The 27,790-nt window shown below is 41.1% G+C and overlaps 1 protein-coding gene across 4 annotated transcripts in view; it reads right to left on the reverse strand.

Moving 5' to 3' along the window:
• Positions 1-27,790, reverse strand: part of APP (amyloid beta precursor protein) — a 384,911-nt gene that overhangs the window by 169,127 nt on the left and 187,994 nt on the right. For all 4 annotated transcript variants that reach the window (XM_075073302.1, XM_075073299.1, XM_075073298.1 and 1 more), the window contains exons 4-5: positions 15,110-15,222; positions 12,785-12,978 (exon numbers count right to left, since the gene is read on the reverse strand). In XM_075073302.1, coding sequence (XP_074929403.1) covers positions 12,785-12,978; positions 15,110-15,222 — 307 coding nt within the window. The remainder of the gene's footprint in view (positions 1-12,784; positions 12,979-15,109; positions 15,223-27,790) is intronic.

The raw sequence follows: 27,790 nt of genomic DNA on the forward strand, positions 1-27,790 counted from the left end.
AAAGTTCGCGGGGCTTTTTCTGTCTACCTGGCCAGTGCATCTGAGTTCAGATTGCTTTCCAGAGTGGTCACAATGATGCACTGTGGGATACTGCCCTGAGGCGAACACCGTCAATTTGCGGCCACACTAACCCTAATCCAACATGGCAATACCAATTTCAGCGCTACTCCCCTCATCAGGGAGTACAGAAATCGATTTAAAGAGCTCTTTATATCGATATAAAGGGCTTCATTGTGTGGACGAGTGCAGGGTTAAATCGGTTTAACGCTGCTAAATTCGGCTTAAACGCATAGTATAGACCAGGCTTTTCAGTGCTGAAAAGGCACAGGTGTAAGAATGTAGGTAGCCATCAGTGCTTTGTCTACAACCGTGCTCTCCCTTGCTGTTCCCTGGTGATGGTGCAGTGGTGGTAAATTTTAAGAAAATCTTCACTTACCATCAAAAAGACCATAGAGATTATTCAGTGCAGATTTTAGAATTCTGGACTGCTTTATCAGGATCCAGCGGAGTTCATGTGGGCTTTGTAAACTATGTTAGCTAAACCATTTGGGTTGAAGGAGATTATAGATTCGTTTGGCAGAACATACGATTGATCTAGTATTTTGTATTGTATTTTACAGACCATCATGTACCATCATTAGACCACCTCTACAATTATAACAATTTATATCCTTTAACAGAAAGAAACAGATCAACTAGTTTTCACATATCAAAGTTTAAAATACTTTCTAAAGAAATTCAGAAAATTTACAGACAAGGCTGCATTAAGACGAGTTAATGTTATAAAAAGATAACCTTTAAAATAAAACATTATAATAGCGTAATGAAAGAAATTTGAGAGATTGAGAATTAAATGAGTTTCTCTCACATCACCAGTCACCTGCCTCCTTACCACTTCCTCATTCCCATTAGGGACCACAAACCCTTAAGGATCAGACCATGAATCTAGTAAAGATATAAACAAATCAAAACCAGTGAAATATCTCATGAGACACAATTTTTGGCTCTAGTTCATATTGGAAAAAAATCAACAAAGCCAAAGATACATAACTCTAACCTCTCATCTCCCTTGTCATGCACTGAAGATGGCTATCATGCAGAATGAAGATTCTTGTCTGCTTCAGCTTTCTACCCACAGCAAAAAAGTCTCAATAATATCCGTATATAAATCTGATACCACACAATAAGGCAGGTGGATGGGATGGGGGCAGGGATACAGAGTCAGAAGCCGTTTGTGGAAACTCAACTGTGAATTTTTCATGTCCAAATTTCTTTTTCAGATACTTTAATAGTATATAGAATTACAAAATTCCAATAGTTTACATAGTTACAACTTTGTAATTATTGTTCTAACTTTAACCTATCATAAAGCTTTTATCCTGAGACAGATACTATTTAAGGTCTATATCATGCTTTGCAATATATAGCTCTATTTCTTTAAGTTGGAAGCTCATAACCCTTCCATTCAAGTTAACTTTGGTCAGTTAAATGCAGAAGTGTGGTATTAACCTCCCGAAAGACGCTGAAAGTTCACTGAAGTCAAATAGGAGAACTCATGGCTGACAAACTGAGCCTTCAAGGAAGCAAGAAAGCTCAGCTATTTCCTATTCATTGTTTCCCAGATTAGATTCATTGTTTCTGCACAAGAGCTCCTCCATCACTCAAGTTAACATTTACACTCAAATGGTGCTTGGAATTGCCTCTGCAATACTATAGCAATTACCTCTCAAAGCAATAAGCTGCTTCATCAGTTCTATTTTTACTCCACTCATCCATTTGCAGAGATTCAACATTATATTTATCTTTCTGGCCTCTCTAATGCTCACATGCCCCTAAGCGTTCTGTGCTTTGTTTATTTCAATAGCTTCCATGAAAAGAAAGACTAGTTATTAAAACCATTATGCACCAAAAATGTCTTCAAATCTAAATATTGCAACTTGTCAGCAAGGAGGCAAATACAAGAAATTAACAAATTCTACTATTTAAAATTTTAATCAAGTAAGTTTTTAATTTAAAATGTGTAACATATTATTCCAAGAGAAACAAAACACATGCAGGAACTTTATTATGTTCATAATTAACCAGAATAGATTTAACAGCCACAGGTAGCATAGTTTAAAAAAAAAAAAAAGAAAGGAAAACTCCAGTGTTTTAATCTTTAAAAATGTTTATACAGATATGAATTTTAAAATGTAGAGAGTACAGATCTTCCTTAGGAAACTGTGCATCTAAAGATCATGGATGTTAAAAAAGACTGCACACACTTTCAATAGCATACATGAGTATGATGTTTCATCTTAATTAGTAGTATAATTCTCATAACTATGATTTGTCACAAAGCTATTTGTCACAAAGCTTCAAAAAGCTATGAACCTGGGATTGTCTGAAACCTGTTATCTGAAATTCAAAAACGTATTTCCCTTCCATCACCCAAAAACAAATATTAACCAAAAACAAACCAACCAACCAACCAAAAAATACCCCAACCAATCAACCATTCTCCTTCCCCTTGGAATGTAACTTTTCCAAAATGCAGATTTACCAAGTTTTGAATGTCCTACAAGCTAAATTAGATAATTGTGGTTTACCTGTACATATTATATATAAAATTAACCAGACATAAAACAGAAAATATGTTTATTACCCCTCAAAAATTCATTTTAATATGGAATAGTTTTCTGGGGTTCAAATTTCATTGTCCTTTACAGCTTTGAGTGTTATCTTTTAAGACCCATTTTGGTGCTGCCCAGTGGCTTTCACCACACTGTCACAGAGTGCTGTTTCTCTCAGTGTTTCAAATTATATGTACAATTTCAATAAAAATGCCTAATACAACAAAAATGTACTTTTTTAAAATGGTTCCAGGATATGAGAGACACAAGTTGGGTGAGGTAATATTTTCACTGTTATGTTTCACCAACAGAGCCATGGGTAGTCTATTTTTTGTCAGGTCCAAATTTCTTGCTCAGAGGAAATAATAGTCGCTCACCCCCCAACAATGACAATAATAAGTAAATAAAAAGATTTTGTGGCCCATTCAAAAGCATCTGGTGGTCCAGATTTGGCCCCTGGTCCGCCTATTGACTACCCCGGAGTAGGTCCAATAAAAGATATAACCTCACCCACCCTAAAGAAGGCCTTCAATTAAAAACTCGATTGCTGATGCTAGAAGAGGTCAGTCCTAGCAAGGGTATCCATATCTTAGCTGCCATCCGGGGATACAGCTAAGCTCTGGATCCCAGGCCAGTCAAGGCTTGTAAGATATTCACAAAAGCTTCTGTGTAGAGAGTAATTCAAAGCCCTACCAATAGAAATACCATTGTTGCAGAAGGAAAGAGTCATTCAATATTGATAGCCCCGTTTTTCAAGGCTCTATCCTGGCTTTTCAGTCTTTCAAACACCTGATACAAAAAGGATGCTGCAATCCACAAAAAAGCTGCAACAGAGCATGCTCACACTCTAAAATGAAAGTTACAGTACAAAGTGGAGCCCCTATAACAGAATGCAGTCCACTATTCTGAACTGCACCATTCTTGAGTTGCACTTGGAAGTGGACAGTCACCACAGAGCAACAGAGTTGTGCAGAAGGAGTGCAACTGTTCCACTGTTTGCCTCTGAGGCAGTCTTCAGGAGTAAAATTCATTATGGTAGTTTAGGTGGAGGGAGTGAAGTTGTGAATGACTATTACCAGTGCCACATTTGAGAGCAAAAGTTGCAACCTTTTTGTCAGCTGTACAGATCAGCAATGCTAAAGTACTTACAAATTTGGAAGCAGTGATGGATCCAAAAAACACCCTGAATGGGGATTTTGACAAGACACACTGTGTCTTGGTAGAGATCTGTATCAGAGGGGTAGCAGTGTTAGTCTGGATCTGTAAAAGCTGCAAAGAATCCTGTGACACCTTATAGACCAGCAGACGTTTTGGAGCATGAGCTTTCGTGGGTGAATACCCACTTCATCGGATGCATGTAGTGGAAATTTCCAAGGGCAGGTATATATATGCAGTAGCAAGGCAAGCTAGAGATACGAGGTTAGTTCAATCAGGGAGGATGGGGCCCTGTTCTAGCAGTTTGAGTGTGAAAACCAAGGAGACGGGAAGAACTGGTTCTGTAGTTGGCAAGCCATTCACAGTTTCTTTTGTTTAATCCTGAGCTGATGGTGTCAAATTTGCAGATGAATTGAAGTCTTCCAGAGTTTCTCTTTTGAAGTCTGGTCCTGAAGTTTTTTTGCTGCAGGATGGCCACCCACCGTAAGGTCTGCCTATAGTGGGGCAGGAGGTTGAAGTGCTCTCCTACAGTTTTGTTGCTATTGCCATTCCTAATATCTGATTTGTGTTCATTTATCCTTCGTCATAGAGACTGTTCCAGTTTGGCCGATGTACATAGCAGAGGGGCATTGCTGGCATATTGATGGCGTATATTTACATTGGTGGACGTGCAGGTGGAGAACCGGTGATGGGTTTGTGGTCTGATGTCTGGTGTAGGTCCTGTGATGGTTGTCGCCGGGTGTAGATATGTGGGCAGAGTCGGCATCGGAGGTTTTGTTGCATGGATTGAGTTTCCTGAGCTTAGAGTTACATTATGGTGCGGTGTGCTCAGTTGCTGGTGAGGAATACGTTTTCAAGGTTGGGGCAGGTTGTCTGTGGCGGGAGGGATTGGCCTGCACCCAAGCCTGTGAAAGTGTGGGATCATTTGTCCAGGATGGGTTGTAGATCCCTGATGATGGCGTTGAGAGGGTTTTTAGCTGGGGGCTGTATGTGATGGCCAGGTGGAGTCCTGTTGGTTTCTTCTTGGGGTTTGTCTTGCAGTAGGAGGCTTCTGGGTACACGTTCTGGCTCTGTTGATCTGTTTCTTATTTTCTTGCTTGCCAGGGTATTGTAGTTTTTGAGAGATGCTTTTGGTGGAGATTTTGTAGGTGTTGGTCTCTGTCTGGGGAAGGGTTAGAGCAGATGCGGTTGGTACTTCAGTGCTTTGGCTGTAGATGACTGGATGCGTGTGATGTGCCCCGGGATGGAAGTGGATGGCATGAAGGTAGGCTATTGCGGTCGGTAGGTTTTCGGTATATAGTTGGTGTTATGTGACATCACTTATTCTGCCACTGTGGTGTCTAGGAAAGTGGGACCTTCCCGTGTAGATTGGTCCAGGCCTGAGGTTGGATGTGGGGTGGAAGCTGTTGAATTCGTGGTGGAATTTTTTCCAGAGTGTCCTTCCCATGGGTAGATGTAAGATGTTCATCAATTGTAGGCGTAAGGTAGAGAAGGGGCGATGACGGTGGCTGATGAGCTAAGGCAGTGGTTGTTTCCAGTTTCGGCCATAAACTAGTTGGCATATTTTGTGAGTGCCTGCGGGTGCCCATAGAGTGCCACTGTTGATTGGAGAGATAATATATTGTCATCATATTTGAAATATCGTGTGAGAGGTAAAGCAACAGAGCTTCAGCAGCCAGCTTGTGTTTGTGGCATCGATCAGGGTCTGTTCCGTGACAGTTGTATTGCATCTTTGTGGGATGTTTGTGTAGAGAGCCGCTCTGACATCCCCATGGGTGGCTAGGAGAGAGCCTCTACATCCATGGTGGCTAGGATGGTGTTTTCTGGGAGGTGACCAATGCATTGTAGTTTCCTCAGGAAATCAGTGGTGTCATGGAGATAGCTGGGAGTGCTGGTGGCATAGGGTCTGAGTAGAGAGTACACATATCCAGACAGTCCTTGGGCATTGGCATTCTCACTGAAGCCATCAGGAACAGTATCCCTGATGATGCAGCAGTGCACAGGACACAGGGGCAAAGCATCCCTGTAAGCTGGTGAGGTAACTTTGCCACCGGCATGCCTGCTTCCAGCATGGGGTGTGCCATGATGTGGCATGCCATGATGTGGCATGGTGCCTCCCCTATTCCCCTGGGAAGCTGGCTGAGCTACCCTATTCACCTGTGCCCTGGCACATGCTCTCACACAGGAGCCAGGCAAGGAAAGAGGCGGCAGCAGGGAAGACTCAGCAGCAACAGCAACAGGTCTGGGGATCCTGTGCAGCAGCCCCACCCTCTCCTCCATCCAGAACCAGCACTAAAAATCTCACTGTCATTTGCATATGCACTGTCTTACTGCCAACTTACATGTTAAGTAGGCTTCAAATACTTTTGCAGCATATACGTACATAAGAATCGTTCTTTTTTCTTCAACCACAAGCAATCGGGGGGGGGGGGGGGACACAAGAAAAGCCTATTATGTAAGCAGCACATAATAGACACTTGAACAAGGCACACTGGAGACCTGCTGTCCAAGTAGAATATACCAAAAAAATATGTAATACCAGGTACAACTGATGAGGAACCTTCAACCACCACCGATGACCATTCCAGATAAAACCCACCTGCAGTGGAACATACAAAATACATCCAAACACTGTTAATGGACAACACAATGCAGCACAGCAAGAGCGGCTGCAATTCAACAGAAGAATTAAAACAGCGTGACGGGTATAAAGCACACTGTGAACAGTTAGAGCAGCTAGGAATGTGACAAAGTAGGGATTCATCTTTTTCAAACTGTGAGCTCCATTTTGTTTTGTAAACCCCATTCTGTTTCAGGGGCTCCACTTTATACTGTGACTTTCATTCTGGAACATTACCATGCTGTGTTGCAACCTTGTTTGTGGATTAGAACTTTTTTTTTTTTTTTTTTTTTGGTAATAGGGGCTTGGCACCTAGCAGAAAGACTATCTGAATCAATGCTCAGTGACTCTCCCCTTCTGGAACAATGGACTGTCTACTGGTAGGGCCACTGCTTTTGAATTACTCTCTACACCCAAGCCTTGGGATGAGGAAGGGAACTGGAGCCTGTAACTCCTTCAGCAGAAGCACATGAGCCAAAGGGGGACACAGACTGTTTTAAAAGTGGGTGGCTTCAGTAAGCCGGATGCGCCCATTGGCACATACCAGGAAAAAAAAAAAAAAAAGGCAGGAGAAAGAGAAGGAGGAGAAAACTCTGCCTAGTCTAAGGACACTGACCAAACCTACGACTTAGGGAAGGGGTGAGATCAGATTTTGTTGTTTTTCACAGATCTGTAACTCTCAAAGTGCTTACAAGAGTAAAGAGCATATAGTTTAAAAGAAACTCCTTTGCTAAGACCTTGCTTTTCTGTCACATCATCCCCTCAAGGGTTTAATTAGGAACCAGAGCTCCCACAGCAGGTGGACTTTGAGGGGAACATGGCTAAGCAACTGGGGGGCCCAAACAGGGCTGAGGGACTGGTTTTGGAGTCTAAGGCAGCTGGACTGCAGGGTGTCAATGTCCCGGAAGGGTCTCATACAAAGGCTGAGCCTCTGGGAGTTTGCCTTTGAGACCCAGAGGTAGGGACAGTGACCAGTCACTATTCACACTTAGGGGCTTAGAAACATGTGGGATCTAGGAGTTCAGTCACTCACAAAAGAATGTATCTGTCCAGAGAGTGGGTCTGGACTAGGTTCTAAGGAGAAGTATTTGGTAACATTATTGACATAGTTAGTTACTGCATGAAAATCAAAGAAAAGTCAGAAAACCTGCTAATAGCTCCTATTTGCACAATAGGGCTTCAAACACAAGACAAGACTGATCAGCTTTTAATAAAAAAGAAAACAAACACATCATAATTATTTAAATATTCTGTTACTCTGCATTATTTAAACATAAAATTCACTCTGCATTAATTCTAATCAGCTTTTTTGCACTTTTGCAAAAGCACTGCACAAAAATATCAAAATAATATAACTGCAATAGACATGCTAAAGAATTCTTAAATTAGAATAATGCTGAAGTCACAGAATAAAATAATGAAGTCTTTTTAAAATAAAATCTAACTTTACTTATCTTTGTGTGAATAGAAATGTTTCAGAGTAAATGACAGCTAAGTGCCTGATAAAGCAATTTCACTGATAATTACTGCAGGCTCTTTCTCTATTATATCTCTGAAATCCTATTCCAAAGGCCAATTCCTTACAGTGCAATGAAGATGTTAAAAGCTGTCACTAGAAACTAATGCTGCATTGTGCGTATGACAGTCAGTTTAAGAGACCCAGATAATCTACTACAAATAGGAATACAAATTTATCGACATTGGTATGGATCACTAAATTACATGCATTCTATTTTTTCTTGAAAGGCTAAGAAAAAAATGCAGTCCAAGTATGCTATAAACTCCAGCTCTTGACAAGATCATTGCACGAAGGAGACACAAAGCTAATTTACTAAATGTATAATTGAGAAAAATGAAAGTAAAAGTCAATACAAAAGTTTAAGTTGTCATAAACAGATGGTTAAGGGTTAATGTCTCCTTTACTGTAAAGGGTTAAGAAGCTCAGTAAACCTGGCTGACATCTGACCAGAGGACCAATAGGGTGACAAGATACTTTCAAATCTTGGTGGAGGGAAGTCTTTGTTTGTGCTTTTTGTTTTGTTCGTTGTTTGCTCTTGGGACTAAGAGGGACCAGACATACATCCAGGCTTTCCAATCTTTGTGAATCAGTTCTTTCATGTGTCAAAATTGTAAGTAATATCAGGCAAGGCGGTATTAGTCTTAATGTTTGTTTTCTCAACTTGTAAATGTTTCTTTTGCTGGAAGATTTTTACCTCTGTTGCTGTTAGACTGTTGAAAATGCTTAGGCGTAGGTGGGGGTGGTCCCTCTGTCGCATATGAAACTGAAGTACCCTGTAAAGCTTTGTCTCATCCTGATTTTACAGAGTTAATTTTTACTTTTTTTCTTCTTTAATTAAAGCTTTCTTTTAAGAATCTGATTGATTTCCCTTGTTTCAAGCATCCGAAGGGGATTGGTCTGAACTCACGCAGTGACTGGTGGGAGGGGGAAAAGGAGGAGGGGAGATGGTTTAATTCCTCCTTGTTTTAAGATCCAAGGAGTTTGGATCTGTGTGAAGCCTCTCAAGGCAACCCAGGGAGGGGAAAGTCTGGGGGGAAAGGAAGGAGGATGGTTAATTTCTCCTTGTTTTAAGATCAAAGGGGTTTGGATCTGTGTTCCCCAGGGAAAGTTTTGGGGGAACAGGAAGTGTGCCAGACACTAAATTCTGGCTGGTGGCAGCGTTACCAGATCTAAGCTAGTAATTAAGCTTAGAAGTGTTCATGCAGGTCCCTACTTTATACTCTAAAGTTCAAAGTGGGGAAAGAACCTTGACAAAAGTAATACAAGAAAAAAAAACAACAGACTTCTATTACAGTTGCATGATTTTAAATAAATTCTTCCCCCAGATGTCAGGTTCTAGTGGACAGGGTACTGGACTGGGATTCAGGAAACCGGGGTTCAATTCCCAACTATGTCTCTAACCTGTGTTGTGAGCTTGGGCAAGTCACCTTACCACTCCGTGCATTTGTTTCTCTTTACATTTTCTGTCGTACCTATTTAGACCGTAAAGTCTACAGGGCAGAGATACCAAAATACCCTAGGAACTTTACAATAAAACAAATATAGATTAGCTGTTTATTTTAAAGTAAATGTACAATAATAAAATGATTAAAATCCTTTTATTAAATCCTTTTATTGAATCCTTATCCTCTTTCTCTGCCTGTAGACATTCCTTGACGTTCTGTCATTGCTCCTTTCCTCTTCTCCACCCACACTTCCACTAAGGTTTCCACCTCCACTTTTACGTGGATTACTTGTAAATTTACCTCTCATTATCTGTCACCTTGCTCCTCTTGGCTCACCCACCTCTGTCTAAAATTTGCTGTCTCCAAAACTGAACTTGTCTTTCCTCTTAATCTGAATGCCGTAAAAGCTACAAAAGCCATGTCTGAAGGTTCTAACTTCAGTTGTTTTCTCACCACCCATTATGGGAAAAGTAAGTGTTCACACTCACATCACCCAACTGATTTGCTAAAGCTTTATCACCTCCCCTACAATTGTGTTTTATCAAACTAAAAGCTATTGAAAAAAAGAGGGATAGAAACAGAAGCTTCATTAATGCAGGAGTTACCAGAAGCTTCTGTACTTTCTATACAGTATCACATAATATACACATACAGGAAGAGATAGTAAGCTTTTTGGAAGGTGTCATGATGAAAGGAACACTGTAAACGTAAGGTTACTGACTTATGGTGAAACTACATGGAGCTAAGTAAACATTCCAAACAAAGAAAACTGCTTTAGTGGTATAAAAACATTAGTTTAGTGGTATAGCAAGCAATATCAGCATTCCTCCTACTGACTTAAAACTAAGATTGGAAATCCAAAATTTGAGCAAAATTTCTAATGTTACATATTAGTAGTCAGATACCGTAGCATAATATATTATATGATTCATGTCTGTTATTCTGTCAAGCATACAGCATTTAAACTTACTCATGTTCAAAGTGGGAAATCCTATTTTTGTAACTTGATATCACGGATACTTTAATTTTGATGCAAAAAGCCTCATTAATCATTTTCATGAGTGTATTTTTGGCTTCAAGGCAGAGGAGGGACTGGATGCAGCTTGAGGACTGAAGAACCAGCAGATAAAACTAGTGAATTCGTTTATAAGAATTGCAAATTGTTGAGCTCTTCATCTTAATTAAAGTTCAACTACTTCGTAAAAGCAACTTGGCCTTTCCAGATTTGCTGAAGGCATTTCTATATGAAAAAAGCTTTTACTATTCACTTGGAATTTCAGGATTGGATTCAAATGTAACTCCAGTTGATGCTCTAATAGGATATTAGTTTTCTGAAGTCATCCTTGACCTGTTCAATTTAGAATTTGAATTGCTTTATGAGCAGATTCTGTATGCTTCCCCAGTGACAAACATGAACAATTGAAACAAATGGATAATTCAGATTGCTTTATATACATCTCTCATAATTGCTGTTAATTGCTGTAACGTGCACCATTATGAGAACATTTTCATTTTGTATTTTTAGATATCTTTTACCAGATATATTGAAGGAGAATATTTCATTTTTGCAAATTTCTCCATTTTTATATAGGAAGAAGTTAATTTGAGGATTGTAAACTTTTTTCATTCTGAGCCTATATTTTCAACAACTTGAAACCCAATCAACAATGCATAAACCAAATATCAGAAATTACAAAACGATGCTGTGAAAGCTGGTCTATAAACCTCCTCGAAAGTGAGTTCTATCGCTACGCTTTGGCTGTTAGATGTACTAAGAAAAATCAAATATTCCAAGACTGAAGATGTCTCCCTCCCTAGATGGGCCAAAAGCAGGAGCCTTGACACTATACTTTTGTGACAAGAAATCAGAGAAAAGACCTTAATTTCATTCATCTAATCCATCCCCTTGCAACTAAAGAGCTGTTCCCTGCAACAGCTTTTTTAGTGCTGTGCTCAACCTAGTGTTCACCATGATATGACTTCCACTCCTTCCCCAAAAGACATTTCCACAATTGAATTCATCTTGTTAAAGATTTCCCTGATATTCAGTCTAATTTTTCATTGTCCTAATGTCATTCCATTGTCAATATTAGCCCATTACTCCTAGTTAGAGTCATTTATCTCTACCTTCATCTTTACACCCCTGAAACACTTGGAGGCTAATGTTCCCATTTTAACCATTGCTAAGGCAAGCTATATATACATTTAGCATTTTTAATCATGCCATATACATTTATCCACCCTGCCCCTAACCATTTTTGTTGCTGTTCTCTGAACTCTCTCCAGTATGCCAGGCTCGTCCTGGTTCTAAGATGCTGTGAAATGAACACAGAAGATGAAATTAAATGAAAAGGGATTAATCAGCTAATTTCTGAGATCTGGATTTTGTTTCCCCTTTCTAAAATTTAACATAACCAACATTTAAACTCTGCACTTCCTGACTTAATCTAGCATGCTGGGATGTTTGGTTAAATATAGAATCATGACCCTGGATTTTAGTATAGTAAAGGAGGGTAACTTCCATTGTATTTTAAAATTAATTCACCAGAGATATTTAAGATTTGAATAGAACTGTACTCAGCTCTCACTTACACCTGTATAACCCTAATGCAGTTAGTAGGTTACCATGAAAAAGGCTATATCAACCTGGGATACACAGTTACGGTATGATCATACCCCAAGCTTAATCCAGCACCCCTTTGGTATGTTTAGATGATGCTAAATTGTTAAAAGGAACCAAGGTATAGCCATGCTCTTTCCCCACATACACAGGCAAAACCAGTCCATGTTGTAACATGGTCGCTGTGCAATTGTCTTGCAAAGTGACTCCCCTAACATAGCTGCAATTGTAGTGCAGGCAGTGTCCAGTAAAGAAGAATATGTCTTGTCATTGTGTGGCCATTTAAATAGATTTTTGAAAATACCTTTCAATTCATAATTAAAAGGGATGCTGCCAGCTTGAAAGTCTTCTTACTGTGTCACTAACATCTATGTTAATTAAACTAAAAAGGAGGTTTTAAAACACCTCACTTATTAATTGGGTTGGCTGTGCATTGTTTGCAGTTCACTCAGCTTGACAATGAAAGTACACTTCCCAGGTAGCCGGTTTCAATTTTTGTTTGTCATTTGCTTGCATAATATAGTGTTGGGTTGCAAATACTGCAAGAGAATGTTTACAGCCGAACAAGACATTTTCCACTGCATTTAAAAAAAACAAAAAACAAACTAATTAAAACGTTATAAACCTTATGCTTTTGTAAAAATCAAAAACGTATTAAAACCCAGACATTTTGGGTCACTTCAAATGTTTCGAACAATGTGGAGATCCATCAAGTGTGCTCATATCAAAAAGACTCTGCTGCTAACTTTTAGCCTTTCCAAACAAACTTTTGACAATTTTCAGTAAACCAGAAAGGGGAAACACCACTCTTACCTTCCATCTGCATAATCTGCATCCGCACCTCCCCACCAGACATCGGAATCATCTTCTTCAGCGTCAGCTGAATCAACATTATCACTTTCATCTGCTAATGGACAGCAAACAAACTCCACACCACGGAACTTGTCAATTCCACAGGGCAGCAGCATACCATAATCATGCAGATTCATACTCTTTTCACTACAGGACTATAAAAATAAAGAGAACAGTGACAACATTGTTACACAGTGAGCTAGCCAAGGAAATATTGGCATAGATGTTAAGAAAATAATAAAAGTCTGTGTATAGCCTCAGAAAATTAGACTTAGCTTGTTAACTGACCTCTCAACTATTGTGACTGATAAATTCATTCAATGTGGGAACATGGGCACGCAACCACCGTCCAGTTATTTTAGGCAACAAGCTTTTCCTTCTCCTCAACTCTTCTCCTTGCCAAAAGATTTCAACCACTCACATACACCTTACCTAGAACTACTTTAAGAGTTTGCTTTTGCTGTGCACAATTAACCACTGGAGAGTGAGAGTTTGCCCTGCCTATGTAATATGCTATTTAAGAGGAGATCAACACCTACAACACTTGATACATTGAGGTTTGATTCCTCGTTTAGTCTGGTATCTTCTAGTCATATTGAAAAAAGTGTTAATTATGCATCATGTAAGAGGTTGCACAAAACTCTTACGACAAAACCACAAAGAGCATGTGAAAAAGAAGAAAACATTTAAATACTGTACTGTAAATCCACTCAAGCTATGTCATTGTGAGCTGAAGATATTGAAGGGTCAAACAGACTTCCAGGAAGGTCCATGCAAAATGGTAATTTGAAACTCTACACTCCTCAGTTTACCTTTAAGAAGACATATACCTACAAAGGACTAAGATATTATCATTTGGATGCATGACACCTACAAAATTAAGTTTCAGAGGGTCTTTAATAAAATGTCAGTAAGTTGTAAAATCATATGTTCTGTGCTTTGTATCAGTTTTACACACTGTCCTCACGAGTTTCCTTGTACTCTCTCTCCTGTTTCTTTCCCATCCCCCTTCTTTTCAGTCAGATGAGGATCTCATTCGTTGCATCATCTCTAAGATTAGATCGTAAATTCTTTGAGGCCGGGGTAATGTCTTAATTCTGTGAAGCACTTAGCACAAAATTATACTACTACAACAACAAGTGACGGAGTGGCTACACTCAAAACTCCAAAGAGCTGCTGCGAGAGCAGTCCCGCGGCAGCGCTTTGAAGTGCGAGTGTGGTCGCAGCGCCAGCACTGGGAGAGAGCTCTCCCAGCACTGCAGGTATTCCTCCTCCCCATGGGGATTAGCTTGCAGCGCTGGGAGCCGCGCTCCCAGCGCTGGGGCACTGTTTACACTGGCGCTTTGCAGCGCTGTAACTTGCTGCACTCAGGGGGGTGTTTTTTTCACACCCCTGAGCGAGAAAGTTGCAGCGCTGTAAAGCGCCAGTGTAGTCAAGGCCTGAGTGAGTGAAGCATTAAAGGTGATTAAAAGGAAGTAGAGAGGGCAGCTTAATATTGCCATGTACAATGTGGGACAAAAGTTTATGGGAAATAAGGTAGACGTTCTTATCTTCCAAGCACGAAGTAGTGACATTACAGACGTAATATTAGTGCTTCAACAGAAGAGCAATGTTAAGTCAACCTGATAACACAGCAGCTTTCTATAAGCGAATGTAACTATAGGTATGTGCTATAAGAGAAGCTAAAAGCTGGGGAAGGGAATGCAGCAATTTAAAAAGATAAAGAGTTTCTTTATATGCTAGCAGTACCATCCTCATGATTACCCCTTTGAGTTACTTGACACAACCATAAGCAGACAACACAAGGCCAGAGTCAGATGCCTTAAGCCACTCCACTAGGGGAGAAACAATGCAAAAACACTGGAACTTGCATAAAAAAAAAAATCAGGAGTGTTCAAATTTGAGAATATGGTATAAAACAACAACAATATGAAAATTCAAACGTCAACTCTACATGACACATCAAGTTACAAAATAATACTGCTTATGAATCAAAATAAACTTAACAGAACTTTTCCTGGTTTTCTCCTAATTAAAAGCACCAATTCACCACCCATCAATAAATATTTACAAATACAACTGTGTCCTCACCATTTTCATAGAATCATAGAATATCAGGGTTGGAAGGGACCTCAGGAGGTCATCTAGTCCAACCCTCTGCTCAAAGCAGGACCAATCCCCCAATTTTCTCTATAACAACACTGTTGTAATTAGATGCATCCCAGGAAAGTGATACAAATTGAAAGAAAGATGGCTAGAAATGTCAAGATAAATTATATACTGTACCTCTTTAGCAACAGTGTGCCAGTGCAGGTGAGTTTCGCATATATCCATCCTTTCCTGGTGGAGGAACTTGCACTTATCTGGCACTAGAAGGGCATCACTCACAAACTCACCAACTGGAAGAAAACAATATACAATCTTCATTTCACTCATGATTTCAGTCTCCGAATTTTTGTTTTTAAAACTTAACAGTGAATAAGTCAACCTCCAACGAATAGTGCTTATCAAGAAAGTTTCCCTGACAGACAGGTTACTCAATACTTCCCCACTATAAGGATTCTTTAACTTTCTACTGAAGAATGTGGTACCAGTCCCTTCCAGAGAGTCAGGATTCTCTCTGCTCTAATCCATTGTGGCAATTCCTATGTTCGTAATACAACAGCTCCAGGACCGAAGACTTCAATGGTCTTTACCATTAAGTTAGTGTTTGCTGTGAGTTGGCTAGCTGACAAACATTAAAACATGAATATGAAGAATACTGGAACATATTTCCATTCCTTCCATTCAGAACAAATTTGACACCAAATCACCATTCCAAATCATTCTAAAGTATTTTAGTAAATGACAGGGCATTGTTATTGTGTAGCTTTTTAAAAAAATAGTATCTTAGTCCTGTTGTATCAACCAGGCCAGGTACTAACAAACTTCAACGGGACTTTATTTTTAAAGTGGAAATCTCTTTACCACCCTCTGGAACTCTCACTCTGTCTCCTCAACTCCTCCCCCATTCTTCCTGTTTCCTGTCCTTTCAGATTCCCAACAGCCAGTGCTCCCAATTCTAATAATCACAAGCAACATCTAAAAACCACAAGTCCCATTTCAGCTTAACCCAGTTTCACCACCAAGATAGCACACAGATTAACTGAGAAGGTTAATGATACTCTGAAACGACATCATAACAACATACTGAGATCATCCCATTGTCAGCTCTGTATATCAAGTTAATGAGTGATCACTGCCTCTCTCTTGAGCACTATACTTTAATTAGCCAGGAGGGATCCACCTGCTGTACAATTAAAGAGTGTTGAAAAACACACTTGGGAATAAATGTCTACAGTGCTTGTGTTTACGATTATGGGGGAAATATGATGAACAACATGATTTATTGCACTGCAATCGTAATTTTGTAGCAATTAAGCCATTTAAGTTACAAACACGGAGATATTGGACAAATAACTAGCAAGAAGCTGTAAGAGAACTGATGTATTCTCTATTGTATGGATGTTGTCTGGACAGTAGGAAGAAGTAGTTACCTACCTTGGTATCTGGAGATTCTTTGAGATATGTAACCCCTATCTGCATTCCACTGTGGGTACATCTGTGCTCCATGAGCCTGGAGCTGGAGAATTTTGAAAGTAGTGTCTGTTGGTCTGCACATGCACCCTTGCCCTACTGTGCCTCTGTCTAAGGCGATAAAGGGTGAGGCAGTGCACTTGCCTCTCCAGTTCCTTCTCTAACGGGAATCCAAAAGATGAACTGAAGAAGAGAGGAAGTAGGGTAGGAAGTGGAATACAGATACTGGACCGAATATCTCTAAGAGCTTCCAGTAACAAAGGTGAGTAACTTCTTCTTTCAGTGCTGGCCCCTATATGTACTCCACTCTAGATGACTGACAAGCAATACTCAAGTAGGAGAAGGGGTGCGAGGATGCAGATGACAGAGCCAACCAAGGACCATCATTCCAAAGGATGCCTCAGCAGAGGAGACCTGAACTAAACCTTAATGCCTCGCAAACATGTGGACGGAACTCCATATAAGGTGCTTTGCTGATATCAAGTACAGGTACTTCTTGAAGCAACGCCATGGATGTTGCTTGAGCACTTGTGGAATGGGCCCTTACCCCATGAGATGCGGGAGGAAGATCAAACAGTTCATCATATTAAGTTAGTGTTTGCTGATAGCACAGCAAAATAAAGCCTGAGATCCACTTAGAGATTCTTTGGGAGGATATAGCTTGACTCCTAACTCTTTCTGCTATGGCAACAAATAGTCTAAGAAATATTTTTGATTGGTTTTGTGGTCAACAGCAAAATGTCTTTTGGCACATTCTAGCTTTCTAGAAGATAGTCTGCTAATAGAATGATGTGATTACTGGTGCACCTGTTCCACAGACTACTTCCACTCACTGTAGGATGCATCTCGTTCCTCCCTGTTTGTTGATGTAAAAGATGGTCATGATATTGTCTGACATCATGAGGGCATTGCAATCCTGAATAAAAGGCAAAAGGCTCTGCAAATGCTTTGAACTGCTCGCAATTTCAAAAAACTGAACAGCATTCTGGACTCTTGAAATGTCCAGGTGCCCTGCACTGTATGGTTGCCCATGTCAGTTCCGCAGTCCAACAGGAAAGTGACTGTAACAGTTGTCCTATCCGATGCGGTAGCAAGGAAGGAAACACCCACTCCTACATGGTGAGGATTCTTCTACCACACCAGAGATGATAGTACTTTGGCAAAGCAGCTATTATGGTGTTCATGGACTGCTGGTTTGGTGAATACACTCTTTGAAACCATGCTTGCAGGCAACCGAGGTGGAACTTGACACATGGTGTGATGTAAGTGCATGGAACCATCTCACCCAGGAAAGAGACAAATCTTGAGAAGTGCTCATGGGTTTCTTATGATTTACTCTATGAGATCGTTCAGTGCCTGGAACCTATTCATAGGCAGGTAAGGTCTTGCTGTGATTGACTTTAAGGATGTCCTGACGAAGTCTAAATCTGCATCAAGGTGAAGAAGGAGTTTTCGGTGTTTATGCTCCCCCTCAAGTAGGGGAGGAGTTGCATCATTGCCGAAGTCCAACTGCAGCTTCATGGCCTTTTCCACTGGATGCTTTCTGAGGCAAAGTTTCCACCCTTCTCAGAGAATGATTGGCATATACTGCATTTTGTTGCAATGTGAGGTTCTCTAAGGCAGTACAAGCAGCACTGGTGGTTGTCATTGACTGAGAAGTAGCACAGGCATAAATTTTGAAGCCAGGACTGGTAGGTATAGTACTGTACTGAAACAGGGTCTGGGGCGTATAGGGGGCTTCCCAGGTCAGGAAGGCTAACTACAAAACATTTAAAACTATTATATAAAACTACAAATCCTAATGTCTTCTAAAATCTATTTACAGATACATTGTGTGTATGCGCGCGCGTGTCCGTGTATATATATTTTATATATATAGCGACTGGATAGCATAATGGTTAAGAGCGCCACCCTTTGATACGGGAGACCGCCCTTTGATACGAAAGACCGGGGTTCAAATCCCGGTTGGTACCCAACTTTCCAGTAGGGGTCCTTGAGCAAAAGACCCCCTAACGCTTCACCTGCCTACCTCAAATATGAGAGTGACACAAACTAGGAGAGTCATGCCGGCTCGGACGTCGCCCGGATTAACAAGGTCCGCGCCAGATGTTGAGGAACCAGGACAATCTGACGATAAGTGGGCTACTGGAACAAACCATTCATGGATGAGACAAGAGAACCTGGAATTGATGGAATGCTACTACAACAGTAGACCTAATGAGAGGGGATATATGAAACGTATGAGGGGACTATGGATGGACAAAAGACCTACATCCACACTTACTGAGAAACAGCTAGTTACCCAACGCTTCAACATAGTAAAGAGGAAGCTGCTCTCACAGCTTGAGATAGACCAACTCCACATTACATCCCAGACTCAAGAAGACCTGGAAGAACAAGTGGATGTGCAGCCCACACCTGAAGCTGAAACTTCACTGCCACCCCCTCCATTGCAGAGCACAGCAGCTGATATGAGGCATAAGATCATGGAGAAACTAGCTACAGTCAATCCTCGAGACCGATTACCAAGGCTCAGTGGAGAAGTACCATCAGATAGTATGTTAGAAGATGCCAATAGAGCCCTCATGACAATCCCTACTACCACCATAACTCAAACCAATGAACTGGTATACGCTACAGCCTCTGTAATCCTGGAGATGCTTGGCTACACGATCAAGAAGAACAACAGTATGTACCCACCCTGGAAAATGAGGTTGGAGGATAAGATCAAGGCGACTCGGAGAGAAGTTAGTCAGCTGGTGGAACTACAGAAGGGTGTAGAGATTAAGGATAAGACTCGGCTACTGAAAAAATACATGGGCCTGACTCCATCTGAAGCCATAGAGACTGCTAAACAAAGGCTCACAGCACTGGCTACCAGGCTAAGGAGATACACTAGAGAAGCAGAGGCCAAAAAAGTAAATGCCCTGTTCTCCAAAGAACCATCCAAGGTGTACTCCCAACTGCAGTGCAACAACACAATAACAGCAGAGCCACCAGCAGCAGAAACTGAACAGTACTGGAAGAACATATGGGAGAAAGAGAAGACTCATAACACCAGTGCAAAGTGGCTGCAGGACCTGAGAACAGAGCACAGCAATCTCCCAGAACAGAAACCAGTCACCATCACAGTAGAAGACATCCAGCAGCGGGTCAAGAACATGAAGAGCTGGACAGCACCTGGACCAGACATGATCCACACCTACTGGCTAAAGAAACTAACAGCAGTGCATGAACGCCTAGCAGCACAGATGAACCAGCTGCTAGCAGCAGGCTCCCACCCAAACTGGCTAACACAAGGAAGGACAGTGCTGATCATGAAAGACCCCTGCAAGGGGACAGAACCGTCCAACTACCGGCCAATAACCTGCCTCCCCACAACATGGAAAGTCCTATCAGGCATCATAGCTGCCAAGCTACAGGACCACATGGGCCAGTACATGAGCACAGCTCAGAAGGGCATTGGGAACAACACCAGAGGCTCAAAACACCAGTTGCTCATAGATAGAGCAGTCGCCCAAGACTCAAGGTCTAGACAGACCAATCTGAGCACAGCCTGGATTGACTACAGGAAAGCCTACGACTCAATGCCGCACACGTGGATCTGTGAATGTCTGGCGCTATACAAAGTCAACAGGACACTAAGGACCTTCCTCAAGAACTCAATGGGACTATGGAAGACAACACTGGAAGTCAACTCAAGGCAGCTTGCACAAGTGGCCATCAAGTGCGGCATATACCAAGGTGATGCACTGTCCCCGCTGCTGTTCTGCATAGGCTTAAACCCCCTCAGCCAGATAATCACAAGGACTGGATACGGGTACAGGTTCAGGAGTGGAACTACCATCAGCCACCTCCTCTACATGGATGACATCAAGCTGTATGCTAAGAATGAACGAGACATCGACTCGCTAATCCACCTGACGCGGATCTACAGTGAGGATATCGGGATGTCATTCGGACTGGAGAAGTGTGGCCGGATGGTAGTGAAGAGAGGGAAAGTAGTCAAGACTGATGGGGTGGAACTACCAGCGGGCCACATAGCAGACATACAGACCAGCTACAAGTACCTTGGCGTCCCACAGTCACATGGAAACCACGATGAGGAGGCAAGGAAGACAGCAACATCCAAGTATCACCAAAGGATAAGACAGGTCCTGAAGAGCCAGCTCAGTGGGAAGAACAAGATCCACGCCATCAACGGATACGCCCTGCCGGTCATCAGATACCCTGCCGGTATAGTGAGCTGGCCAAAGGAGGACATGGAGGCTGCCGATGTGAAAACCCGGAAGCTCCTCACAATGCACGGAGGTTTCCACCCCAAGTCCAACACCCAGAGACTGTATACCAGCCGGAAAGAAGGCGGGCGGGGCTTGGTGAGCGTCAAAGCCACTGTCCTGGACGAAACCCGGAACATCCAGGAGTACATCAGTAAGATGGCCCCCAAAGATGAGCTGCTGAGAGAATGCCTGAGGCAGCAGCAGACATGGGAGGAAGACCAAGCAGAAGAAGTGCCATGGCAAGACAAGACCCTTCATGGGATGTACCATCGACAGATAGCTGAGGTGGCTGACATTGGGAAATCCTACCAGTGGCTGGAAAGGGCTGGACTAAAAGACAGCACTGAGGCACTGATCATAGCAGCACAGGAACAGGCACTGAGCACCAGATCCATTGAAGCAGGGGTCTACCACACTAGAGAGGACCCAAGGTGCAGACTGTGCAGAGAGGCCTCAGAGACAGTCCAACACATAGTGGCAGGATGTAAGATGCAGGCAGGAACAGCATACACTGAACGGCACAACCAAGTGGCTGGCATTGTGTACAGGAACATCTGCACAGCGTATGGGCTAGACCCTCCCAAGACCAGATGGGAGATTCCACAGAAGGTTGTGGAGAATAGCAGGGCTAAGATTCTGTGGGACTTCCAGATCCAGATGGACAGGCAGGTACTGGCCAATCAACCAGACATCGTGGTAATAGACAAGGACCAGAAGACAGCGGTGGTGATAGATATAGCAGTGCCAAGTGACAGCAACATCAGGAAGAAGGAATATGAGAAGCTGGAGAAGTACCAGGGCCTGAAAGAGGAACTAGAGAGGATGTGGAAAGTGAAGGCCAAAGTGGTCCCAGTGGTGGTAGGAGCACTCGGGGCTGTGACTCCTAAGCTGGGTGAGTGGCTCCAACAGATCCCAGGAACAACATCAGAGCTCTCTGTCCAGAAGAGTGCAGTGCTAGGAACAGCTAAGATACTGCGCAGAACCCTCAAACTCTCAGGCCTCTGGTAGAGGACCCGAAGTTGAGGAAGACACATACCACCCATAGGGGTGAGAGGGGAATTTTTTTTTTTTAATATATATATAAAGGAATAAAGATGAAGCTCAGGACACTAGAGGTTGCAACCCAGACTATGTGATGGTAAGAAGGAACTGGAGAGGTGGTCATCGATTCCACCCTTTATATCCTCAGATAGGTGCAAAAAGAGGATGAGGGAGCATGTGTGGATCAACAGACACTGCTTTCAGAATTCTCCAGCTCTGGCGCATAGAGTGCATATGTACCCACACTGGAATACAAATATGGACCAGCACTCAAAGAAGAATACATGATTCAAGTGGTATGAGTTTATCTGCTCCCTGAAGCATATACTTGTTGCTAGCAACCTCCAAGAAAATTAAAGTACTCACATTTCAAATGAATGAACAAAAATGGTCCAGTGCTTACATGTTGAAATAATGGTTAAATGAGTTATAGTGAAGTAATTACATGTTTATTATTAGGCAAGGAGACGTGCTGGCTCCTGAGAATTACTTATTGATTTAAAAAGTCTGCTTTAAAAATTAACTAACAGAGAAAAAGCTTTTCAATATCACACTTCAGCAAAAGGAGTGTGCCTCTATTTGCAAATGATTGATGATATTTAAAAGCCAAAGTCAGCAAATTTCTGGGGAAGAATGGATTTTATCACCCCAGTGTGCCACACCACAATGCTTGCAATTTACTCACAACAACAACAGAAAACCCATAGGGAAATATTATTATTCTGCATTCAGAATGAGTTTGTGAGCTCCATGCCCTGATGGAACCTATAAGACACAAACATTTGTAGCTGCCGTGCAGCACATTCTGCCTCTGCTCCTGGAAGGTATCAGATGGTGCCGAAGTGAGGTAGAGGCAACAGTCTCTCTGGTCAGTGACTTATAAGGGAGCAGGGAACCGAATCTTAGACTCACAGAAATATAGGACTGCAAGGGACCTCTGTGTCATCTAGTCCAGTCACCTGCACTAAGGTAGGACTATGATTATTTTGACCATCCCTAACAGGTGTTTGTCTGACCTATTCATTACTTCTGTCCTGTCCTCAGTGGACAATTTATCACCCTCTCCTCTTTATAACAACTTTTACATGCTTGAACACTATCATCATGTCCCCTCCCTCCCCCCAGTCTTAGCTCCAAACGAAATAAATCAATTTTTTCCAATCTTTCCTAATTTTTTAGACCTTAAAGCATTTCTCTTACTCTCCTCTGGACATTTTCCAATTTGTTCACATCCTTCCAGAACTGGACACAAAATTTCAGTGGAGGCCTTATCAGTGCTGAGTAGAGAAGAAGAATTACTTCTTGCGTCTTGCTTACAACACTCCTGCTAATACATCTCAGAATGGTGTCCACTTTTTTTGCAACAGTTTAACATTGTTGACACATATTTCATTTGTGATTCACTATAACTCCCAGATGCAGAACTTTTCTGCAGAACTTCTTAGGCAGTAGTTTTCCATTTGTGTAACTGATAATCAATTTGTCTTTTTCTTAAGACTCATCATTGGTCAAATTAAGCAAGGCAACAATGGTACTTCTAGAACTGAGAGGCAAAGAATTGGACTACAGAGGTGTCATTTTCACTAACCACATCCCTAATCCACAGAGAGATCGTTAGTTTAAAAACACTGAAGATGATGCAGGTTGGTACACTTTAGAGCTATGTCCCACCTATTTATCAATGGCTAAATTAGCAGTATGCAGTATACTACCATCTATATGAAGGTATCGGTTACATCTTCTGAGGCTGAATACTATGCTTTTCCCTACACTTAGGATTCCTGAAAGTTGGACTACAAAGAATAGCTGTTGGACCACTAATTCAGGGCAATGCTGGGTAGGAAGAAATGCCCTGGCCTCAGGAAAGGACAGAAGTTCACACAATGCTTTACAAAAAGGAGTTAAGACATACTCCCTGCCTCTGCTATAGTAAAAGTCTGAAGAGATACAGGACATTTTTATAAAGTTATACTTAAATAAAAATCCAAGAAGAATGAGATTTTTTTTAACATTGACATATGACCAAATTCACCCTTAGTATAACTCCCCTAGAGTCAAAAAGTTACACAAGGAACAAGGTTGATCCACAGTGTCAGAGTACAGAAAATTATAGGCTTCAATTAACAAATTTATCTTAATTGGATATAAAATTGATTTACCTTAAATGCTGATTCTAATTGTACTGTCATTCTTAATCACTAGATTCCTCCAACATAATTTTGCAAATCAGAGACATTAAACAGTACCATTTTCCATACATTCTACAATGGCACAAGATGCATGAGCACAGCTTGTCCTGTGCATGAGACACACAAGAAATCAAGTGAGTTACACCCTTGGGAAAAAAAGGAAATAGATTATAAATTCTTTGGGGCAGGGATTATGTCTGTCTCTATGACAGCAGAGGGTCTAGCACAACACAACCCCAATTTTGACCCAGGGCTTTCTATTCTACCGTATATAAATAATGATCATTCATCTTTTTGAGAAGCCCGAACACTGATACAAAATTCTGGAGACAAAGGCCTAAAAATAAAAAAATGTGGTAAGTTTTAAAGCATAATGAATGGGAAACATCCACCCCGGTGAAATAATGAACTATAGAAAGTGTATAACGTGTACTTAAGACAGAAAAGATAAAGAAAACCTAATGAAGCGGTAGGCAGCAGCCAATAGCTCAGTTAGTCTAAAACGGGTGCAACTGAGCCTTAAGCCTCGTGTACTCAACGGATGCTGCCAAAAAGTGTCCAACAATCCTTTCTAGTCATAAAATATCCTGTTACATAACTGTATAAAACTGGGCTATTCTCAAACCTTGGCCCTTTTTTTCTCTCCAAGTAATGCTTCAAATCATAGCTGTAAATGGGAATTTCTGCTCACTTTGATACTTTTCTGTTTGACTGCATTTTATAATGAAAACGTCTGTTCTCTCTTTTCAGATAGAATGCAAGTGTCATTCAGATTTTACACACCATGCAAATAGACAATGCATTTGTTTGGATGCAAAACCATTTAAATATGCTTCATTACAAGGTCTGGCACTTTTACAGATGCATCAGTTAAAGATCATTTTAAAGCACTGCAGCATCTAATGGTGGTTCATTCAGGCTTTAAATACATTTGCTTTTCAAGGTTTCTTCTTCTTCTTCTTTAAAGAAAAACTGCATCTTATATCTGACCCTGCGGTGAAATGTCCTCCTTTCTCCCTCTCACTTATTAACAATGTCCATTATTCCAACCTCATGTTCCAGGTCATCAGAGCAAGGTTACTTGAAAACCTTCCATTTCGTTTGGACTTTCCAGGGCGTAACTGTTGTAAGAATCACGTTTTCTTGTAGTGGTCCAAAAACGCTGCACCACAAGTGCAGCCTCTCAAACATGATACATGGCAAAACAACCCAAATCTGGTTGCAAAATCAACCACTCCAGAATTAGGAAATGTCAGAACTAAGGTTTTTCTTTCTGAAGTCCCCCATCTCATTTACTACACATTTTCCAACTTCAGCAACAAATGAGACAGGGGTCCTACAGGCAACAGGCACCCTCTCATTCGCCATGATCGATGAATGAGTCAGGAGACTGCAGAAAAAGAAAAGAGCATTTAACTATTAAGGTAGCTGAATGTCACCCTGGAAAATTGGTTACTAACCTTGCTACTGTCACAGTGTTCCTATGTGCTGATATCACATTAAACCAAACCCTTCTCCCCCCTCTTGTCCCCAAGTTCCTGCCTCCATCTCTTCTCCCCACACTCGTCCTCGCTCTGCATTCCAGCCAGGGTTGTTTCCTCCTTCTCCATGCTGCCTGAGTGCCAACACTGAGACTACAAGAAAATCTCCCTTCTCTCAATTACAGTGCCACAGCATACCCAGCCATTGGGAAGCACAACTATAAGGAGAGTCCTGCATAGGGCATGCTCTACTGTGCAGTTGAAACAAATGGCAACGAGTTTGATTCATCACAAAAAAGAAAGATAACCAATTCGCAGCTAGATTGGCAAAGAGAGTTTGTGTAGTATTCAGATGCAGAATAAAACTAAGTTTAATGGAATTATACGCAGCCTGGTAAAGCAGACAATATTAGAAGCAACATGGTAATGAATTAATTGAATGAAGGAGGGTTAAGAATGAAGATTTTAGAACAAGCATTTGAAGGTACATATTACAGTGTAAACCTCTGGAACGTCAAATCCAGTATTCCAGCTGCCTAACTAGCTACCATTAATCAACTGACAAGGACCCCTTATAAACAAAATACTGCATCACCATAATACCAGCATGTTCATTCGTCTTCCCATCCCACACAACAGGGTGTGCTCCAGCGAGGCAGCATGTAGTACATTTTGCTGCCACCTAGCAAGTGTTGGTTCTTTCCAAATCTCTAAGATATTATTGTTCTGCTGCCCCACTGGAATCAGTGACCTCAAGCACGTCTCTCCATCTACGTGCAACACACCCCATCTGTTAAAACTATAGAAGCCCTCAATCGATGTAAGCTACTGAACAAAATAGTTATCTAAGAGTAACAGCCAAAGACTGTATTTGCTTAGAATTGTGTATGGCGCTATGAGCTGAGTAGTCATTTTTATATAGAAATTTCCACATAAAAGATACTGTATTACTAAAAGAAAATGATGCTTCCTAAGTATATGTCACTTGAGCCTGTGAAAGCACAAAATCCAGGCTTCTGTAGAATACCTGCATTGCAATACTCATTTTTATAAATCTCCACAAGGCTAATTCAGCAGACAATGGCACTGCATGGCCACTTGTTGGTGACCTTTTAAGGGTGATTTTTCTAAAGCCCCTGTAAAAGATCTGCTCCTGTTTCAGAAGAAATCAGTAACAAAACTCTAATTGATTTCAGTAAGAGCAGAATATGAAGATTGTGATAAACTGGTAATTAAGAGTTAATAAGTAAGTGGCAAGTATAATTAAGTTCATTTGCTTAAGTGACATCCTTAATCTGACTGATGTATAAAGGTTTGCCTGTGTATATAAATCATTTAAAAGACATGAAACATGCTGTGACACTGCACCCCATATTCTTCATAGTGGTATTATTTATGATATGATTATGGCATGATTATAATGCATTTTGTACAAGATGATTCATGTCAGGTGTCACTGGAAAAGTTATGATTTGCTGAATATGATTATCCTATTTGTATGCATGTATCATTTTTGTATCTGAAGTTATGAATGACGACTATGTATCTGTATTTCACATGCAGTCACACCTGGGTGACACCCACTAGGCAAGATGCTTCCAGTCTGGCTAGCTGGTTGTGAAGGGCCTATTCAGGGTAATGGGCCATTAGGGAAAAACAATAGGTCTTAAAACAGTGGTTCCCAAACTTTTAGCAACCTGTGAACCCCTTTCACTAAAATGTCAAGTCTCGCCAATCCCCTTCTAAAAATGAATATTTCTAGGGATTTTCTCCTTTACCTGAGTATAAATTATAAAAAGCAGTGATCTTGGAAATATAAAATTTGTTTTTATGAAATGCTTATTACACACTATTATTTATCATTACAGTATTTTTATTACATTATGAAAACGGCACCACTCTTCCAAGATCTCACTTTCATAGATAGCTTGCATCACTTTGAATAAGCCTGTTGAAAGACAAGTCTCCTATGTTTCATCAAGGAGTATCAGATGTGAAACAGCATGAAGGTACTTAGGAAGCCAACTCAAAGAGTTTCTCCTACACAAGCATTCAGGTCTTGAGTAGTCTAGGCAAATAACGCACGTTACAACAAAGCTTAAACTTGTTCTTCATAATAATTTTAAAAACAACACTAGCTGCCTACTTAATTTTAAAAACAGCAAAAAATATCCACCTCTCTTTCCATTTCTTATAAGGAGTCTTGAAGTTTAAATCTCCTCCCTATGATAGATATGCTTGCTTTGATCTGCTTAGCTCTTGGAAATCCAGGGGCTCCAGGCTGCTGGCCTCGTGCTGCCCAGGGTTCCTCGGGACAGCTCTGCCTGCCATTAGGGAATTTTTCTCCCTCCAAGAACCTTCTCTACCATTCTGTGAACCACTAGGGGTTCAAGAACCCCA

Source organism: Chelonoidis abingdonii, chromosome 1 (assembly GCF_003597395.2).
Source record: "Chelonoidis abingdonii isolate Lonesome George chromosome 1, CheloAbing_2.0, whole genome shotgun sequence".
Classification (NCBI taxonomy): domain Eukaryota; kingdom Metazoa; phylum Chordata; order Testudines; family Testudinidae; genus Chelonoidis; species Chelonoidis abingdonii.